Genomic DNA, 20,409 nt, shown 5'->3' with positions numbered 1-20,409 from the left:
TTCTTTGGAAGGATTTAAAAATTGGAATCTATCAAGATCTGGCCTGTCAATGCTGCAAAGAGACATTCATTTAGGGAAATCACCTAATTTCTTCATGCTGGAGGCTATCAATATCGTTGGCTCTTCGCCTATGCAGTTTGGATAATAATTGAAGGAAAATCCAGGAGAGTGAAGAAAGTGGAGGAGGCATGGTCTGCTTTGCAAGCTCTGGGTTGTTCCAGGACCAGCTTCTCCAACACTATCTGCGTCACAGCCATGCACTGACTCAACATGGTAGAAAGTAGCTGAACATGACAGAAAAATCTTCCAAATCCGTAACATGAAAGGACTTATTTTCTAGTTTGTTCTAATGCTTGAGGGGAGGCTATGAAAACATTTGCATTCTCCTAATATTTTATATATGTGAGTTAATCTTATTTTGTGTATACATAAACTGGGAATGGGGGGCTATAGGGTACTTATGTCCTGCAACCTCTGGAGATGTCTTTTTTTTTTTTTGTTACAACTTGTGGATATTAGCTAAAATCTATTCTAAAAGGATTTAATGCTTTTTTTATAGAGATGTTTGGTACCATATCATTTAATATTTGTTGCATTTTTCATATTTATGGCTCTTCTAGGCATGCATACTATTTTTCCACATCTTTGCTACCAATTAAATATTTTTTAAAAATTATTTCTGCTACTATTGTTAGCAATGTCATATTTAATCATCTTCTGACAGTATTGTTCGATTTGATTTATTTATAGGAGTTTTTGTTCCGACATCTTTATTCATTTGATGGTAACTTTTTGTCTTTTTATTCATGTGCTATATTTTTATATTGTTTTGTAATCTATCTGTGCTATTGCATTTGTATTAACTTAGTAAATATCTTGTTTTTAACTGTTGTGCTTGTTGATATATCTATATATCCCTGACGCAGGCAAATGTTGAAACTCAGCCGAGTCGGGTCTGCGTTTGTCTTCAATAAAGTTTTAATTGGACTCAATACTGGCTGTCCTAGGAACCAGGGCCATGCCAAGGGTCTCTGGTGCCCCCCTGCAGACTATCCTTCCTTGGTTACTACTACTACTACTATTTAGCATTTCTATAGCGCTACAAGGCGTACGCAGCGCTGCACAAACATAGAAGAAAGACAGCCCCTGCTCAAAGAGCTTACAATCTAATAAGAGCTTACAGGGTCTTGGCAGGGGTGGGCTACTACAAGACCAGAATTTTCTCCATTCAGTCCCTGCCAAAACCACCCACCAGGCTGGCAATCCGAGCCCTCCTTGGTTTAGTGATCACCCTGAAAACCCTTTCTCCCACCGCTCCAAGCAGGGGCATTTTCAGGGTGGGGGCCACATCTGCATAAGATCCTCCTGTGAATTTTGTAAGTTCCTACTGGCCTAATAGATTTGCGGGCAACAGATCACCTTGAAAAGTGGTTTCTGAAGTTTCAAAAGGGAAAGGATGTGATCACCCTGGAAGCAGGGTGTTATATAAATTAAGTACGTGAAATGTACTACATCTGGTTCCATGTCAGTTGGCAAAGGTATTGTGCTGTGTGATGCTATGTACTGAGAGGGAGCTCTCCAACGTGCTTTGCCATGAGAGCGTTGCACGAGAGGGATCATGATCTTTTTGTCCCTTCCCTAGCACCATAGCAGTAATGCAGCGCGTCCTGAGCAGCGGGGGTGGAGCCAGAGAAACACGGGAGAGAGAGGGGGAAAATGGCAGCAGAACTGCTGTGGTGGTGTCGGGGGTTTTGTCAGCCGGCCCAGAGCGATTGAGGGTGAGCACAGCACCCACTGGGCCTCAGTCGGGTAGCACATTGCGTGGAGCTACAGAAAGGGGAGACCGCATAAACCAGGATGGCATTCGCGCTACAGCTCCCGTCGCCCTTCCATTTGGAAAAAAGCATAAGAATATTTTGCTTTTTTTGCGGCGTGATCGAGTTGGGATGAGAATAATCACAATAAAGTTATAGCAATTGTTGGAGCCCCAGGTTCATATTAAATTCACGAGAACGAAGTGAATCGTCCTTGGTACCTGATACAGCTGATGATGTCTTTCAACCAGGGCAGGTCCAAGATTCTTGGACCCTCCCTTTTGGGCATTGTGGAGCCTGTTTTTTCAACCAGGGCATGAAGCTTAACCGGCACAAGGTCACCTTTCTCAGCAGGAGCCAGGGATTCCCGATTGATTAAAAAGCTTGCAGAGAGATGGAACATTAAAGGCTTAAAGAAGAGCTGGGCGGTGATAAAGAGCCGAGCGCTGTGCGTAGGAAGGCGCCGACGCGGAACGGTTTATTTATTTTTTTAATTTTTAAATACAACTGGACCAGACGGCGCGGCACCCTTGAAGGCAGGCGCCCCCCTGCGGTGCTTACCCCGCTTACCGGGTTGGCACGGCCCTGCTTGGAACAACTGTGCTGAGTGTCCCACATTCTTAAGGGTGTCTCTTATTAAAAATAAAACTGAAACAGGAGTAAGACCACTGCAGAAGAGAACAGATAAGAGTAACGCCACATCTGTTCTGTTTCTCTCAGGTGTTTTTTTGTTTGTTTGTTTGTTTGGGGGGGGGTTGTTTTTTGTTTTGTTTTTAAAGACAAACTTAAGAATGTGGTACACTCATGTTCTTAAGCGATGACAATTTGAGGAAGTGGTGGTACACCAGGCTAAGGGAAGTCAGAAGACAGAAGGAATCGCTATATTGATTAGGAGATGTTTTGACTTTGGATTCCAGCATGTGTTTAAAGATCCAGGGGAAGGGAGAAGATGTTTGGTTATACAGGGGAACTACCAGGGGAGGGATATGACTTTCATTAATTTGTATACACCCAATTTAGGTCAATCTGATTTTTTCTATTCTCTTAAGCAGGACCTTCAAGAATTTGTACGGGAGGAAGTGGTGGTGGGAGGACTGGATCATTCTAAAACTGGGGGGGGAGGGGAAGAGTACAGTAAATGTTATCAGATGGGCATTATTACAGCAAACAAGCTCATAAATATGACAGTGCCTCCACCCTAAATTTCATCAATATGATAAGGTAGTCATCAAGAAAGTAGACCACTGTCTAAAAGTTAAGCAACAAGAATTTGAAGACTGCCACACTGTTTAAATTGGTATTCTTAAGAAATATTTCTATACTATGAAGAGAAATAAAACTCACCTGCTGTTATTTTTGACAAGTACTTTGATGCCTCACTAGACACAGCTTTGTCATCACCAAGGATGTACAATGCAAAGCTCTGCAAGAAAAAGAAAGCCAACAGTTCATAACCATGTGCTGAAGTTGACATTCAGTGCTTCCCATAAACCACAACTATCTGCTGTATTTACAAGAACTCAAACATTCTGTCTCCTCTCGGGAAAAGAAAAGGTGACTTACTATGAAGGGCTAAAGAAAACAAATGAAGCATCGCATTCCTTAACTCTTTCAGTCACACAGCATCACAGCATTATATACTACTGTACAACAAATTGGTTGGTTAACTTTTTTCAGTTACATACAGTTCTTCCCTAACTTTTCTTCCTGAATTTCATTTATTTTAACAATGTAAACTCACACTTATCATTGAGACATTTTGTTTACCTGAAATAGGTGTAATCAATGTCATTCCTCAAGGGTCACAAATATTCAGGACCAGAACCAAATTAATACACGTTTATTACCCTGAAAGCTAGGCCAATATTTGTGAAGGGTACATCTATAAACTTGGTCCTAGAATTTATACGCCCATTGCGTGTGAAAATATTTAGAATACTAGCATGTACATGCATGTATGCGGGTATGCTGCCTAAGTTTAATACAGCTATTCTGTAAATACATGACTATCTTGCAAGTGCATTATGTGCAAGAGGGGTGTGCACATGCAGGACATAGCTGGGGCTCCTACATTATGCTGTAAGCTACATGCGGAAGTTATGCGCATCCCTGCCTTATTTAGGTGCCTGTCCTTATGCTAGTTCTATGACTGGTTTAAGTTCAAGCACTTATCGTGCTGCAGTGGCATGCACTCAAAGAGCAGGTCATGTTCTTTGGGGCGATTTTTTTTGTCTCTTTTTGTCTTCTCAGATCCAATGCCTCCTCTTCCTCTCAACAGCACCAATGGCCAGTTGATTCCTGTTTTCTTAGGCAGAAGACTGACGCACTGCCAACTGGTTTAATTTAAGTCCACCTTCACTTACTCAGCTCATCATCCTAGGTGGTTACCTTTTTCTGTGGATTTGTTAAACTGCTGCTCCTTGTGCTCCAAATCGGCCCTTTTTCACAACCTCATCACTAACTTTAGATTTGATATACTGTGTCTTACAGAAACATGGCTAAGGGATGGAGATGAGGCCTATCTTTTTCAAGGTCTTCTAGCAGGGTATACAGGTGAACTTCATACTACTAGGAAATCAGAAAAAGGGGCAAACAGTTATTACTCAGGGAACAAAAATGGATATATCGCCTAAATACATTGCAACCTATGGGACTTCTATTGATTTCCCGTTGTACCTTTAATTGAGCTACCTTTGATACTGATTCTCTCTCACAGTTCCATGTCTTTGAACAGATCTGACTTACCGTAGTTGGAAGCTGGCATTCTTTTTAAATAGAACCACCATTTTGGCACTAATATTGGTTATTTATGCAAGAGCTCATCAGCAATCAGGTACTTCCTTGTCTGAATATAGTTTTAAATGTTGCTTTACGTTCATTATAAATATATAGTTTTAAATGTTGCTTTACGTTCATTATAAATATATGTTTTCACAATAATACTTAATATTGACTGTTGGTTTACAATACTGAATCAGAGAGCGGAGATGGAATGATATTTGGAATCAACATTACTATTATTTGAATTTATATAGTAGAAAAGAGCTCACAGGTTCCTGACAAAGCACTTTTAGTAAAACGGGGAAGCTCTGCAGAACCATAATCCGAGAATGCTGTGAACAACGACCTGGAGAGTGCCATGTGTTACCAACAAACTAATAAGCTAAGTTGTTGCTCTTTTCTTGTTATGAATTGTGCTGCAGATCTCTCTCTTCACCTTTTCAATGAATGAATAGTCAATAATTAATATAACTTAAACCAAAAGATATTTTAGTTGAGAAAAACTAAAAAATTCTAAAAATACTACAATTAAATTAAGGGAGGTGGAGGTTTTTCTAGACTAATGATGGTATGTATCAGTGATCTTATAAATTGGTAGTTTACCTCATAAGCCTCTCCTGGCTGCTTAAATCTATTTGAATATCAACCCCAATGTATATTCAAACACACAGACTTCTTATTATTAAAGTAAGAGAAAGCCAGGAATTTCCACATATTTCCTTATGAATCTGCACATCACTGAAAAATGTAAAGCAACATTTCTGTGAGAAAATTAGGCCAGGGCAGATACTTTTCACATTCTCTGTACTTAAACTCCACTGTTGTGTTTTTGGGGAAATCATTCATACAGACATCACCTTTTAGACCACCAAATGGGAACATATGAAGGAGAAGGTAAAAAGAGCGGTCAGTTCCCCATACATACCAGCACTGCTAGCTTGCTCCTTTCACAGACTCCTGATAGGTAAGGATAAGGTTGCATCTCCTCTCCTTTAAGACAGGAACTCAGCCACTGATAGATGCTTGGAGGGTCCTCAGTAAAACAAGAGGGATGATGCATAACTCCTATTTGGGCTTAAGACAGAGAAAAATCAAAACAAAAAAAGATGACCACTAACCATCCTAGCTGAATGTTGACCCATAAACTCTCCAGACCCTCTTTAGGTATGCAGTTTTAATATCTGAAGGAAATTCCTGACATGATCAGCCATCACAATTTTCTGCCCACTACATTTCTCAGCAGGGATTTGAGTGTCTCCTGTTTCTCCTTCTCACCCACCTTGTCTATCGCAGTCTTTCGCCATTGCACTGGAAGCTTCAGCTGTTAAAATCTCTCTATTGCTTGGCTGGATAACTTCTGGAGATTGTAGCCCATTCTCTATTTCTTCCCTGCTAGTGCTACTGTTGGTCTTATCTCTCTAGGAACATTAACTGACTTCCCTTCTCAGCTTGTTTCATCATTTCAAAATCTCTCTCTCCCAAACATTGTGATTTGAATAGACTATAAAGTTTTATGGAGAAGACACTATAAAGGCAATTCTATAACTGGGAGCGTACAGTTAAACACCACTTAAACGCCAAATGCACTACGTGCTATTCTATAAGATAGTGAGTGCTATGGCATGTAAGTGAAAGGTGGGCATACATATGGTTGTGGTACCAACTTACATGGGTAACTTATAAAATACGATAAGTTACTTCCACTGCATGGCGAACTTAGGTGCACCAACTTACGCCAGTCATAGACCTGATGTAAAGTGTCATGCCTAAATGTAGGCGCATCAAACTCAACATGCACTAGAATTCTATAACATTATCTCAACACCAAAATAGTGTTATAGAATTGGAGCTCAGCATTGAGGTCCCTAACTTGAGGCACCAAGTTACAGAATTGCCCTGTGTATATATGTATATATATATATATATATATATATATATATATATATATATATATATATATATACACACATATATACACACACACACACACATATACACACACACACACACATATATATATATATATATATATATATATATATATATATATATATATATATATATATATACACACACACACAATTCTGAATAAGACTGGTAGCATTTTAGAAATGATTGAGTAGTCACTTATGACAAAGGCCCTATGTATTGTTTTGCCTTCTGACTAGAGTATGCACTAGAAAGCTATCTGGAACCAATGAGCCTAAGAGTTTAAAACTCAGCTTTCTATGATATTACTGGAGTATGAAACTGCCTGCATGGGGCTTTTTTTTCCTTGTACCATCACTGTGCAGTGCACTACTGCTCAGTACGGGACTGATATCCAGATGGACACAGCCTTAGAGATTTTTATTAAAATCTTACTTTGCTGTGAGACTGAGAAAAACAGTGCTGCTCAAGTCTCTGTACTATTATGAGGACTTCACTACTTTTTTTTTCTAGTTTTGCTCTAGTGCTTCTCTGTTCTCTGACTGAATGCAGAACAGAAAATTGAGTTCTATGCTGCTTTGTTTTGCTTTCCAAGTCAGGTGCTGTGCTGACATCATCAGCCATGGGACTTGTAGAAAAGGTGGTAGAGATAGCCTTGTTTGGCTGTTTATCAAAAAGATTCCACATGTGAAGCGCTTTATGCTTCTTACTTCACCTCTTTCCAGAGAAGCCTTGGTTTGTGTAATCTCCCCTATCCCCATGGCTTACTGTGGAAAACACAGTGAATGAATGAGGATTTGGCTCAAGCCAGCCCTTCATCCATCTGGTTCGTTTAAAACAAGGGTTCTCAACCCAATCCTCAGGACACATCTAGCCAGTCAGGTTTTCAGGATACTCACAATGAATATGCATGAGATAAATTTACATATAATGGAGGTAGGGCATGCAAATCTCTCTCTTGCATATTCATTGAAACCTGACTGGCTGAGTGTGTCCCGTGGTCTGGGTTGAGAATTCCTGGTTTTAAAGGTATACAAACTGAAAATGTCCCCATTTATTGTAGTTTACTTTTTCTCCAAAAAATGTGCATCCCTACTAGGAACAGCACACAAAGGGTAAAGGACATGTGCTTTTATACAGAGCACCTCAATTTAAACGTCTTCCAACATCACACAGAGAAACTCACCTGGATCAATTACGCATGTTTGCATAGATCTCTTCACAAGCCTTGGATAATCTCTGAAATAAAAATCTGTATACTGCTTCAAGTTCAGGTCTCTGTAAGGAAGAAGACATTTTAGAAAAAAAAATAAGATAGAACCAACCAGAGCATAAAATACTACAGTCCACAAAATGTTCATGAAAGTTTTAACTTTCACAGATTTTTTCCCCACCAACTCTATGTCTATATCTATTACTTTAGAACCAAGAAAATGACCCCCTTACCTCTTCCTCTTTGAAGCCACAACCCTTATATTACAAATGTGTACACTAGCCAAGTTCAAGAGCCGAGGAGTGGGACCGGAACCAGGCTCTTGAGATTACTCATGGGACACTGTTGTTCTTTTCCACCTCGGTGGTTTTGCTGCACTAGCCAAGTTCAGCCATTACCACACCAATCCTGCATTCCAAATGGTTCTTAATCCAACATATACATCTCTTCTAGTTTCTTTCAACCAAGCGTTGAATAGAATGGAAGTGTGGTGGATTTTGAGCAATTTTCAGAGGACTGTATTCATGAAGAGCTAGCTAAACAAAAATGAACAAAAGCAATGGGCCTGGATGCAATACACCCAAGGGTACTGAAGGAACTTGTTGCCCTTTTCAATGCTTTTCTAGAGTCAGGAGTGGTTCCAGAGAAATGGAGACGGGCATATGTGGTCCTTCTCTACAAAAGTGGAAGTAAGGAGGAGGCTGGGAACTACAGACCGGTTAGTCTGACCTCTGTGGTAAGTAAACTAATGGAAATGCTTCTAAAACATTTCTAGAATCCAATGGATTGCAGGACCTGAGATAGCATATTTTTACTAGTGGCAAGTCTGATTAACTTCCTTGACTGCGTTACCAGAGAGCTGGATCGAGGGAGAGTATTAAACTTAGATTTTAGCAAAGCCTTTGACACAGTTCCACATAGACAACCGAGTGAAAGGTCATGGATTTGATATACTGGTTTTCTATGGTACAACCAAAGTGATTTTAAATATATTATATGCAGGTCTCACAATCTAAGTTGTTGTACCTGGGGCAAAGAAGGGTTAAGTGACTTGCTCAGGGTCACATGGAATTACAGTGGGAATCAAAGCCAGTTCCCCCGGTTCTCAGGCCACTGCACTAACCATTAGGTTACTCCTCCATAATGAGTAACCTCGCTATGAATCCTAAAGTGAATGACTGGGTTAGAAGCTGGTTGAGTGGAAGCAGACATAGGGTAGTTGTAAATGGAGCTCATTCTGAGGAAAGGGATGTTACAAGAGGTGCACCACAAAGATCAGTTCTTGGGCCAGTTCATTTTAACATTTTTTGTACTGCAGAAAGGCAGATGACACCAAAATCTGCAGTTGGGTAAACATCCCTGATGGTGTGGATAACATGAGGAAGGATCTAGCAAAGCTTGAAGGTGGTCCAGAATTTGGCAGCTAAGATTTAAAGCTAAAAAATGCAAGGTCATGCATTTGGGCTACAAAAAAACCAAGACATCAGTACAGTATAGGAGGTAAAGTACTTCTGTGCACAAAGGAGGCGCGGGACTTGGGGGTGACAGTATAATCTTAAGGTGGCCAAACAGATAGAGACGGTAACAGCAAAAGCCAGAAGGATGCTTACGTGCACAGGGAGAGGAATAGCAGAACAGGGAAAAAGAGGTGATAATACCTCTGGTGAGACCTTATTTAGACTATTGTGTATTATCCTGGAGACCTCACCTTCTAAAATATATACAAATAGGATAGAGTCAGTCCACAGGATGGCTACTAAAATGGTCAGTGGTCTTAGTCATAAAGCATATGGGGCACACAAAGATCTCAATTTGCGTACTTTGGAAGAAAGGCGGGAGAGAGGAGATACAATAGAGATGTTTATATGCATCCATAGTATAAATACACAGGAGTCTCAATCGAAAGGAAGCTCTGGAATGAGGGGGCACAGGCATGGGTGGTGAATTCATGGTATGGCCCACCAGTGGAGGTGGTGGAGAAAAATACTGTATCTGAATTCAAGAAAGCTTGGGACAAGTACACAGGATCTATAAGGGAGCAAAAGGGATAGTAGATCATATTGATCATATAATCTTTATTTGCCTTCATTTTCTCTGTTTTGAAGGTACTAATTAGCATATGTCCTTAACTTCGTTGTAGGCACTGAAGTATTTTTACCCAGCATTAATAAATACAAGAAATATAGCTGGTGATATGAAACACCTAAATGTCTACAACTAAGATTGGGAAATAATGTTCATCAACACAAGCAACACTTATTTGGATGAAATGAGAGAGACATACATGTTGTATTAAGAACCGTAGAGGAAGAAAACAAAATCAAAGCTGGGCAGTGCTGGCCTGCTGACTCAATGGCAGTGTTATGCACTGCAATTCAGAAGACGCAAGTTTGAATCCCAGCATTCTGAATGCTGCTTCCCAAGATGCTGCAGAAGCAACATTCACAGCACTAGGGGTTCCCAGTCACCTACTCAACAATGCTACCAAGTGACTAGATATGCAGTAAAAGGCTGCTTCTTTGCTGTTCCGTACCTTCACTCTGTTAGTCATCTCTTGGTCTTTTCTGCATTGTACACACTAATTTATGATATTATAATCTCATAGATTAATGCAATGCTGTCTACAAAGGAATTAAGTCTATAACCTAAAAAGACTCCAATATGTCCAGAATACTCCTATAAAACCTCTCCATTGTGCATGAACTTTTGATCGTGTTATACCCTACAAGTCCAGCAACATTAATTTCTAATTACTATAGATTGAGAATTAAACTTCCTGTTACTGTCCTACAAGGTTTTTTATGCTGGATTCCCCTCCCACTAGGCACAATACTTGCGCCATAAAGTTAGGTGCATCTGTTGCACTCTCAGGATGAGAAATCTTCTCATAATTCTCGCTCCAGGTTGAGCATGATTAGGCATCACTAGGCATGCAGCTTTTCATTTTCTTGCCTCCAAGCTAAAGAATTTGTTTTCTTCTAAGACTAGAAACTTATTATAAAAATATTAGAAATTTACCCTGAAAATGCACCATCACCAATTAGGGATTAGGGTTTAAGCCATTAGCAGCAAGCTGGTCATTGCTGTTAGGGACTGGCAGTTTGTGATTTTCTGAGGCCTGTTTTCTCCCCTCCCTATTGTATGTGTGTGTGTAGTGTTATGGTACTTTTATCGTTATATCTTCACATTCCCTTTAATTTATTGTAAATCACTTTGCTGTTAGCTAAAAAAGGTGTATACCAAATACCAAATTAATAACTAAGAACGTACATAATCGTACTATAGTCCCAGCCTCCTTTCCTTCCCCCCCCCCCCCCCACCCCCCCCCCCCCCCCCCCACTAAAGAATGTCATTGGATTGACTAGGACAAGTAAATTGAAAATGGACACAGAATATAATGAAACCCCCAAGCAGTTTCAGCTGAAGTTTCATGGCATCATAAGCTAACAGAGGCTGTGGCTCCAACAAAACTGAAAGCCATAAGGAACAGAAGGTTAACTGCAGGACCAAGTCACCATCCCCTCAGAAGAAAAAAAAAGCCAGTTTGGATAAGGAGTAATATTTTGCAGGATGTCTAACTTCTATGACCTTTATAGCCTTAAAAAAAAAAAAAAATTATATATATATATATATATATATACAGTGGTGGAAATAAGTATTTGATCCCTTGCTGATTTTGTAAGTTTGCCCACTGACAAAGACATGAGCAGCCCATAATTGAAGGGTAGGTTATTGGTAACAGTGAGAGATAGCACATCACAAATTAAATCCGGAAAATCACATTGTGGAAAGTATATGAATTTATTTGCATTCTGCAGAGGGAAATAAGTATTTAATCCCTCTGGCAAACAAGACCTAATACTTGGTGGCAAAACCCTTGTTGGCAAGCACAGCGGTCAGACGTCTTCTGTAGTTGATGATGAGGTTTGCACACATGTCAGGAGGAATTTTGGTCCACTCCTCTTTGCAGATCATCTCTAAATCATTAAGAGTTCTGGGCTGTCGCTTGGCAACTCGCAGCTTCAGCTCCCTCCATAAGTTTTCAATGGGATTAAGGTCTGGTGACTGGCTAGGCCACTCCATGACCCTAATGTGCTTCTTCCTGAGCCACTCCTTTGTTGCCTTGGCTGTATGTTTTGGGTCATTGTCGTGCTGGAAGACCCAGCCACGACCCATTTTTAAGGCCCTGGCGGAGGGAAGGAGGTTGTCACTCAGAATTGTACGGTACATGGCCCCATCCATTCTCCCATTGATGCGGTGAAGTAGTCCTGTGCCCTTAGCAGAGAAACACCCCCAAAACATAACATTTCCACCTCCATGCTTGACAGTGGGGACGGTGTTCTTTGGGTCATAGGCAGCATTTCTCTTCCTCCAAACACGGCGAGTTGAGTTCATGCCAAAGAGCTCAATTTTTGTCTCATCTGACCACAGCACCTTCTCCCAATCACTCTCGGCATCATCCAGGTGTTCACTGGCAAACTTCAGACGGGCCGTCACATGTGCCTTCCGGAGCAGGGGGACCTTGCGGGCACTGCAGGATTGCAATCCGTTATGTCGTAATGTGTTACCAATGGTTTTCGTGGTGACAGTGGTCCCAGCTGCCTTGAGATCATTGACAAGTTCCCCCCTTGTAGTTGTAGGCTGATTTCTAACCTTCCTCATGATCAAGGATACCCCACGAGGTGAGATTTTGCGTGGAGCCCCAGATCTTTGTCGATTGACAGTCATTTTGTACTTCTTCCATTTTCTTACTATGGCACCAACAGTTGTCTCCTTCTCGCCCAGCGTCTTACTGATGGTTTTGTAGCCCATTCCAGCCTTGTGCAGGTGTATGATCTTGTCCCTGACATCCTTAGACAGCTCCTTGCTCTTGGCCATTTTGTAGAGGTTAGAGTCTGACTGATTCACTGAGTCTGTGGACAGGTGTCTTTCATACAGGTGACCATTGCCGACAGCTGTCTGTCATGCAGGTAACGAGTTGATTTGGAGCATCTACCTGGTCTGTAGGGGCCAGATCTCTTACTGGTTGGTGGGGGATCAAATACTTATTTCCCTTTGCAGAATGCAAATAAATTCATATACTTTCCACAATGTGATTTTCCGGATTTAATTTGTGATGTGCTATCTCTCACTGTTACCAATAACCTACCCTTCAATTATGGGCTGCTCATGTCTTTGTCAGTGGGCAAACTTACAAAATCAGCAAGGGATCAAATACTTATTTCCACCACTGTGTGTATATATATATATATATATATATATATATATATATATATATATATATATATATATATATATATATATATATATATATATATATTGATACCAATAGCCCTGCAGACTGGATGGACCAATTAGTGTTGACCTTATGTTGGCTCAAAGGAAATGTGAGACTATAGCAGTAAGTGAAGGTGCCTAATCAGCCTACAGCTGAGATTGAGGAGCTCAGCACTGTAATAGAATTTAAATATGCTTAGGACAGAAAAAAGTGGTGGAATGGAATTGAGACTAGTCCTTTCAACTATATTCCATTTGTCTTCTCCTGGTTTTGTCCCATGAAAAAAGAAAAAACCTGAGAACTGAATTACTGAAGGATATTTACAGACAGTTATACTCTGTCATCACATTCCTTTCTTCTCTCCTTATGCTACTGCATTTCCAAAAGGAGTACAGCAGCTAAAACTCTAGTCTCCCAAAACAAAACTTTTTCTATTTAGGACTCATTTAAGTGCAAAGGAAAAAGAGCCAGTCAAAACCCAATTTATACCATACTATTTTGTCACAAGAGCTTCACTTTATAAATGTGAAAAAAACTAAATCAACTCTATTTAAATCAAAAAGTCAAAATTGACCATTTGCTTTACATTTAGAAATAGAAGCATAGAGCATCCTTATGGCCCTGAGTTTCTCTGTGCATTTTATGATCTGACAAATCTTATGGATCCGGTTTTGAGAACTAATCTATCAAAGTCAATAATTTTGCCTAAGGCCACCCATCTTTGAAGAACCTTATTTTAAATTGTAGCTTTTGCTTAAGAAACAGAAAAAAAAACTTGAGGGCTCCAACCTAGAGAATACAGTCTTCAATGTTTCATGGACAACAGAAGATAAGGATTACCTTGCCAGCTGAATCAGAACAACAACAAGGGAACGTGTCCCTTCTCTCATGAGGCTGTTCAGTTTGAGGTCTTCATAGACAAGATGAAGAACAAAAAAAAGAGCAGGAATATGGTTGAACAAGAGGGTGGTAGAATCCAAACTGAGGCTATATGGAAACCCTCCTCTAGAACAAGGAACTTCCAAAGGGTCCAGGTGCAGAACACTTGCCAGAAGGTGAGATTCTACGTTTCGATGGTAATCTGAATTCAACAGGTATTCCCAGTCCTAAACAGATACAAGTAAGGAATTATTTAGTTAACTGCCCTATGAAAAACAGCAGCAAAACAATGCTTATATTGTGATGCTACTTCTATCTCATTCCTAAAAAAACAGAGAGAGAAAAAGCAGAACTAGGCCATTTCCCCAATAAACAGCATTGAAAAAAATCTGGTTCAGGTGTCATCTCAGTAACAGCAACATAAACACTTTCCAGTATCAGCCATATTGTGAAATAATACAGAAACCCTCAAAAGTCATTCAGGACCCAAACAAGGAACCTACCTAGAAATGGCAATACAGTTAAGTTCCATTCTCTTAAGCTTCCATGGCTGGCATTATAATTGTTGCGGTTGTCCAGGAATTATCATATCGAAGCAAGTGGAACCAATGTTTCCGCCATCATGATGTGGCTTTCTTCAGGGTGTAAAAGTATAAAATCATAGACAACCGCAATAGCAGCACAGTAAATACTGCAATTGGCAATGGATCATTAGTACATCTTTTGGGAAAACCAGCAGGCCAGATTACTACATAAAACTCCATGCTAACAGAATACCTGGACACACACACAAAAAAGATAGACCCTTAACAAGTAAAGAAAAAGTTAACATAAACTAAATACATAGACAAAAATTAAACTAAAACCTCCAAGAAACTCAACTCCATAGAAAAACATTTCCTCCTGTACTGTGCAAAATATAAAGATAACAGATGTAAATACCCATATCTGACATATTCCAGTCACTAAACAGAATACATAATTTATTTTCCTATCTTTTATTTTTTAATTTTATTTTGTTACATTTGTACCCCGCGCTTTCCCACTCATGGCAGGCTCAATGCGGCTTACATGGGGCAATGAAGGGTTAAGTGACTTGCCCAGAGTCACAAGGAGCTGTCTGTGCCTGAAGTGGGAATCAAACTCAGTTCCTCAGTTCCCCAGGACCAAAGTCCTTGTCAATTTTAGTCTTTCATATTCTGTTTCTCACAGTTTCTGGTTTCTGCTTTCCTGTTTTTTTCTTAACTGTCAGAGAACCACAAGAGTGGAGGTGATAAAGCAGCAGGGTGACACAAATGATGATGCAAAATGTCTTTATTATACAAACCACAGGACTGGATAAAAGTCCACAGTTCTAGACAGAGAATTGACTCAACACAGGACATGTTTCGGAATTCGGCTTTCCAGCTTCCTGAGTCTTTCATTCAAAACACAGGAAGCTGATTCAGCTGTTTGCTTGCAAGCTGGTTTCTGTATTGGTATTTTTGCCTAATGTTTTTACTGGTTCAGTTCTTTGATTTTTCTGTTATGATCCACCAGTAGGACTTCTGAGGAAAGCTGGAAAGCCGAAATATGGCCTGTGTTGAGTGGAGGAGTGGCCTAGTGGTTAGGGTGGTGGACTTTGGTCCTGGGGAACTGAGGAACTGAGTTCGATTCCCACTTCAGGCACAGGCAGCTCCTTGTGACTCTGGGCAAGTCACTTAACCCTCCATTGCCCCATGTAAGCCGCATTGAGCCTGCCATGAGTGGGAAAACGCGGGGTACAAATGTAACAAAAAAAAAAAAGTCTGGATTTGTCTAGAACTGTGGACTTTTGTCCAGTTCTGTTTAGGACTCTGCTTTGTATAATAAAGATACTCTGCATCATCACTTGTGTCCTCCTGCTGCTTTATCACTTTCACCCTTGTGGTTCTCTGCTGCTTGTGGAAGTGTTGGTCTCTTTTTTTTTGTTTGTGGTTTTTCTTCTCTCTCCCCAGGGTCTTTATTTGCTTATTTCTTTTCTCTCTTTCTTCACTCCCTCCCATAAGAACATAAGAATTACTATTTTAATTTTCAAAGAGATTTTGAGTTTTTAACTGTTCAAGAAATATTGAAAAGAAACAAAGAATTACTATACTGGGGCAGACCAAAAGGTCCATCTAGCCCAGCATCCTGTTCCAAAAAGTGGCCAATTCAGGTCACAAGTAATTGGCAGGATCTCAAAAAGTAGCAAGATTTCATGCTAATTAACTCCGGCATAAGAAGCAGCTGTCTCCAGGTCTGCCTTAATAATGGTTTATGAACTGAATTTGTGCAAACCTGTTTTAAAGCCAGCTACACTAAGGGGTCCTTTTACTAAGGTGCACCAATGGATTTAGCACACGCTAAATGGTAAGATGATAGGAATATAAAGGGCGTCTTAGCATTTAGTGCACACTAATTGTTAGCGCGTGCTAAATCCATTACAGTGTCTTAGAAAAAGGGCCCCTAAACGATTTTACCACATCCTCTGGCAAAGAGTTTCATAGCTTAAAAATGTGTTGAGTGAAGAACTGCTCTTTGCTTTAAATGTACTACTTGGTAACTTCATGGCATGCCAACTGGTCTTTGTACTTTTTGGGGAGGAAAAAAAATTGATACAACTTTACCCATTCCACTCCACACAGAATTTCATATATCTCCCCCTCAGCCTTCTCTTTTCCAAACTCCCCAACCCCAGCCTTTCCTAATATGCGAGTCATTTCACTCCCTTAATCATTTTGGTCACCTTTCTTTGTATCTTTTCTAATTCCACTATATCTTTTTTTTTTGTTGAGATGCAACAGCCAAAACCGTAGTCAAAATCAAGGAGTTAGTGCACCATGGACCAATAACAAGGCATTATGATATTTGTTTGATACTCTATTCCTTTCCTAATAATTCCTAACACTGATTGCTTTTTTGGCTGCTGCCTTATGCTAAGCAGAAAATTCAACAATGACACCTAGATTCTTTACCTGGATGGCGATTCCTAATGTGGAAACTTAGCATCATGTAATTTCAATTGGGGCTATTCTTCCCTACCTTCATCACTTTGCAGTTGTCCACATAAAACATCATCTGCTAGGTGGGCGTTTACAGACAGATGATCAAACCCCGCGCTGTTCCAAACAGCGCTCCAAAAATAGCGCTGGAACAGCACAGGGCGTTATTAGACCTATGATCAGAGATAATTGCATGCAAATTTAAGCACGCAATTATCTCTGCGCTCAGTACAATCCTCCCGCACTTGTTTGACAGGTCTGGGCTGTCAAAAGCCCAAACCTGTCAAACACAGGGGCTGAAGGTCCATGGGACCACGAGGCCCCAACTACCCCTGCCCCGAGCAACGGGGGCTGGAGGTCCGGCGGACCTCCAGTCCCCCCGATTCCCCCCCCCCCAGGTTCAGGGAGGGCTGGAGATCCAGTGGGTCTCTAGCTCCCCCTAACTCCCCCAGCAAAGGGTCCCTGGTGGCCTAGTGGGCGACCAACACCCCCCCCCCCCGCAGGTTCAGGGAGGGCTGCCCCTCTAACTCTCCCAGCAAAGGGTCCCTGGTGGCCAAGTAGGTGGCCAACCAAAATGGGGACTGGACCACCAGGGACCCTTTGTTGGGGGAGTTAGGGGGGGCTGGAGACCCACTGGATCTCCAGCCCTCTCTGAACTTGGGGGGGGGGGGGGGAATCGTTGGGGGGGACCCGAGGTCCAGCCCCCTTGTCGCTGGGGGGGGGGGGTTGGTCGCCCACTAGGCCACCAGGAACCTTTTGCTGGGGGAGTTAGGGGGGGCTGGACACCCAACGGATCTCCAGCCCTCCCTGAACCTGGGGGGGGGGGGTCATCCGGGGGACCGGAGGTCCGCTGGACCTACAGCCCGCTGTCGCTGGCAGGTTTGCTGTTGGGGGGAATGGGGGCCTGTCAGCATGCAAATGCATGCTGGACAGGGCTCACCATTCCTCCCCAACGATCTGCAAACCCTAACGCCAGCTTGGAGCTGGCACAGGGTTTGCCGCAGCCAGCGACCCAATCTTTGGCACGCTGGCCACTGATCATTGGGGATGAATATGCTTAGCCCTGTTTAGCATGCATTTGCATGCTAGTTGCGTTCAGAGCCCTAGAGCGTATTGTTTCACAACCAAGTTCATTCATTCACAGTTGATACATTTCCAACACAAAGGCCCCTGAAGCAGGCATCTGGCCGAAACATGGTGCCTTGTCGGGCACTATCAATAAAAGTTTTTTCTTCCATAACTCAGTCGTCCTGTTCTTCCTGAAGGTTTCCTGCTGGTCTCAGTACTCCTCTGTTTTACTCCTCTACACATAGTGAATCACAGTCCTCCGTTCCTGTGGTTCCCGTAACATTCAAAAATTTGCCATCTTAGGTTGTTGCTGAATGATACAGACACCCCAGGATGTAGCACTGCCACACAGCCACCAGACTAGCAAAGGTGGGTGTTACGTATATGCTCCATTTTTACACTCTATATTATAGCACAGACCCTTTTAAACAAAATTTTGGTATCCAATAGCAAAACATGTATATGAAAGAACATTTGCATAATTAGAGTAAGGCAAGCTGAAAGTTGCCCTAGTACCTTGAAGTTCCATCACCAGCTTGCTGTTGACTTAACTCTAGGGGGATCATTGACTGGATGAATCAGTGACCTCTTGCCAACAGATGTGAGAAGGCTCTACTAGGCTGGCAGGTTCCTTTGTTCCACTCTATGCCTGCCACTTCCTCCTAGAGGTCATCTTCTTTCTGTGGAGTTTGTATGTAAACCTAATCCTGGTTTGACCTCTTTGCCTAGTGCATTTGATTCCCCACTACTACTACTACTACTAATAATAATAATAATATTTATATAGCGCTACCAGCTGCACACAGCGCTGACCACTTCATTTCTGATTCCAGTTCTTGACCTCAGAAACCTTCTCAACCCAGAACCAAGCCCTTGTTGGGTTCTAGCTTTGCATCCAGTCCAAATCTTCTTGGTAAGTTCGCTGCCTTCTTCCAAAGTTTTCCTACATTCTGGTAGTTGACCCAGGCTCTGGGTTTTAGGCTCAACCCAAAAGGAATGCAGCTACTACAAGTGGAAGATTCCACCTGATTTTCCCCGGACCCAGGGTGCCCCTGTTCAGCATAGAGCTAATCTAAGTATCTCACGCACACAAACTGATCCTGGGAGCTCCATATGTTCAAGTTCTGCAAGATTTGCAGCCCAGAAATCGAATCATTTTCTATAAGAGTGCACACTGATTAACTAGCTAATCAGCTTTGTCAATTGGATTTTAACTAGTAATTATCAGCACTAATTGGCATTAAAATAAACGCACATAACTCGCTAAATGTATTCTGTAATGTGATGTGCTTAAATACTAAGTTGCTTAGTTGAAAAGGGGGTGTAGCCATGGGTGGAGCGTGGGTGTTTCTAAAATCAATGCGCTGTATTGTAGAATACTAATTTAGGGGTCAGGATTTACAGAAAGTAAAACATGGCATAAACGGCCTTGACTAAATTTGGTTGCATAGAAAGGCGCTCGGCGTATTCTATATGCCAAGTGAAAATTTAAGACTATTCTATAAAATATAGGCGTGCTTTAGAGAATATGCCTAAACGTACCTATTTTCCGCATGGAATTTTCAGGTGCCATATATATAATCTAGCTCATAATGCTTGCAGTCCATATTTGGTTTGTTTGTGATTCTGTTTTTACGTAATTTTGTTCTTTTTGTTTTAAACTTTGTCCTAACATAATCTGAACCCTGTTTTGAGTCATTTGCTTTAAATTTATGTATGTGTTAACTGTTACCTGCCTAGAGATTTCAATTGTGTAGAATGTTTTGAATATATATATATATATATATATATATATATATACACACACACACACACCTATACATACACATATAAACAGGTAAATGTTTTTGATTCCATTCACCCAGATTCATTCTCACACCCTAACATGATTATTTCTCCCATCTATTGACTTTATTGTTTAATATAAATTTTGCTAGTGAAGCTAGATTGTCACTACTGCATGAATTCCAACATTTGTGCTTTTTTCTATAACTACTTTAAATAAAGAGAGATATTGTATTTGTGCTTACCTCATCAGATCCAGTCTCAGAAGGCCTGGCTTTTTTGGGAGCAATCACTGGAGAAAGAGATCCTTCAAAATCAAGCTGCAAGGAGAGCCCAATCAAGAAACAGTATCCCATTAATAAGTGCCACTTTTGGGCAGATTTATTGCAAATAAAGAAATGATCTTAAATAGTAGGGGTGTGCAGAGCCAAAATGTTTACTTTGCTTAGTCCTATATTATTTATGGGAATTTTCTTTCCCGTTTCAGGGGCAATGTTGTTAATAATGTGTAGTCTTCACAAAATAGTGCATAATAATTCTACCAAAAATTAAAAGAAAGGCACAGTGGTTGCCAAAGGACACACCTAAAAACCACAGCAGCTGAAAGGATGCAACAGTCTTTCCACAAAGACTACTGGAGGTAGGTGTATAAATAAATTC

The 20,409-nt window shown here is 41.0% G+C and overlaps 1 protein-coding gene across 1 annotated transcript in view; it reads right to left on the bottom strand.

Moving 5' to 3' along the window:
- Positions 1–20,409, bottom strand: part of ANAPC1 (anaphase promoting complex subunit 1) — a gene marked incomplete in the record, with an annotated part of 281,392 nt that overhangs the window by 172,768 nt on the left and 88,215 nt on the right. The window contains 5 exon segments of the mRNA XM_030195933.1: positions 3,159–3,237; positions 5,521–5,669; positions 7,711–7,802; positions 13,856–14,121; positions 19,995–20,069. Of these exon segments, the coding sequence (XP_030051793.1) occupies positions 3,159–3,237; positions 5,521–5,669; positions 7,711–7,802; positions 13,856–14,121; positions 19,995–20,069 (661 nt within the window).

Source organism: Microcaecilia unicolor, chromosome 3, assembly GCF_901765095.1.
Source record: "Microcaecilia unicolor chromosome 3, aMicUni1.1, whole genome shotgun sequence".
Classification (NCBI taxonomy): Eukaryota; Metazoa; Chordata; class Amphibia; order Gymnophiona; family Siphonopidae; genus Microcaecilia; species Microcaecilia unicolor.
Note: the sequence above shows the minus strand (reverse complement) of the source record. Positions and strands in the feature narration are given on the sequence as shown.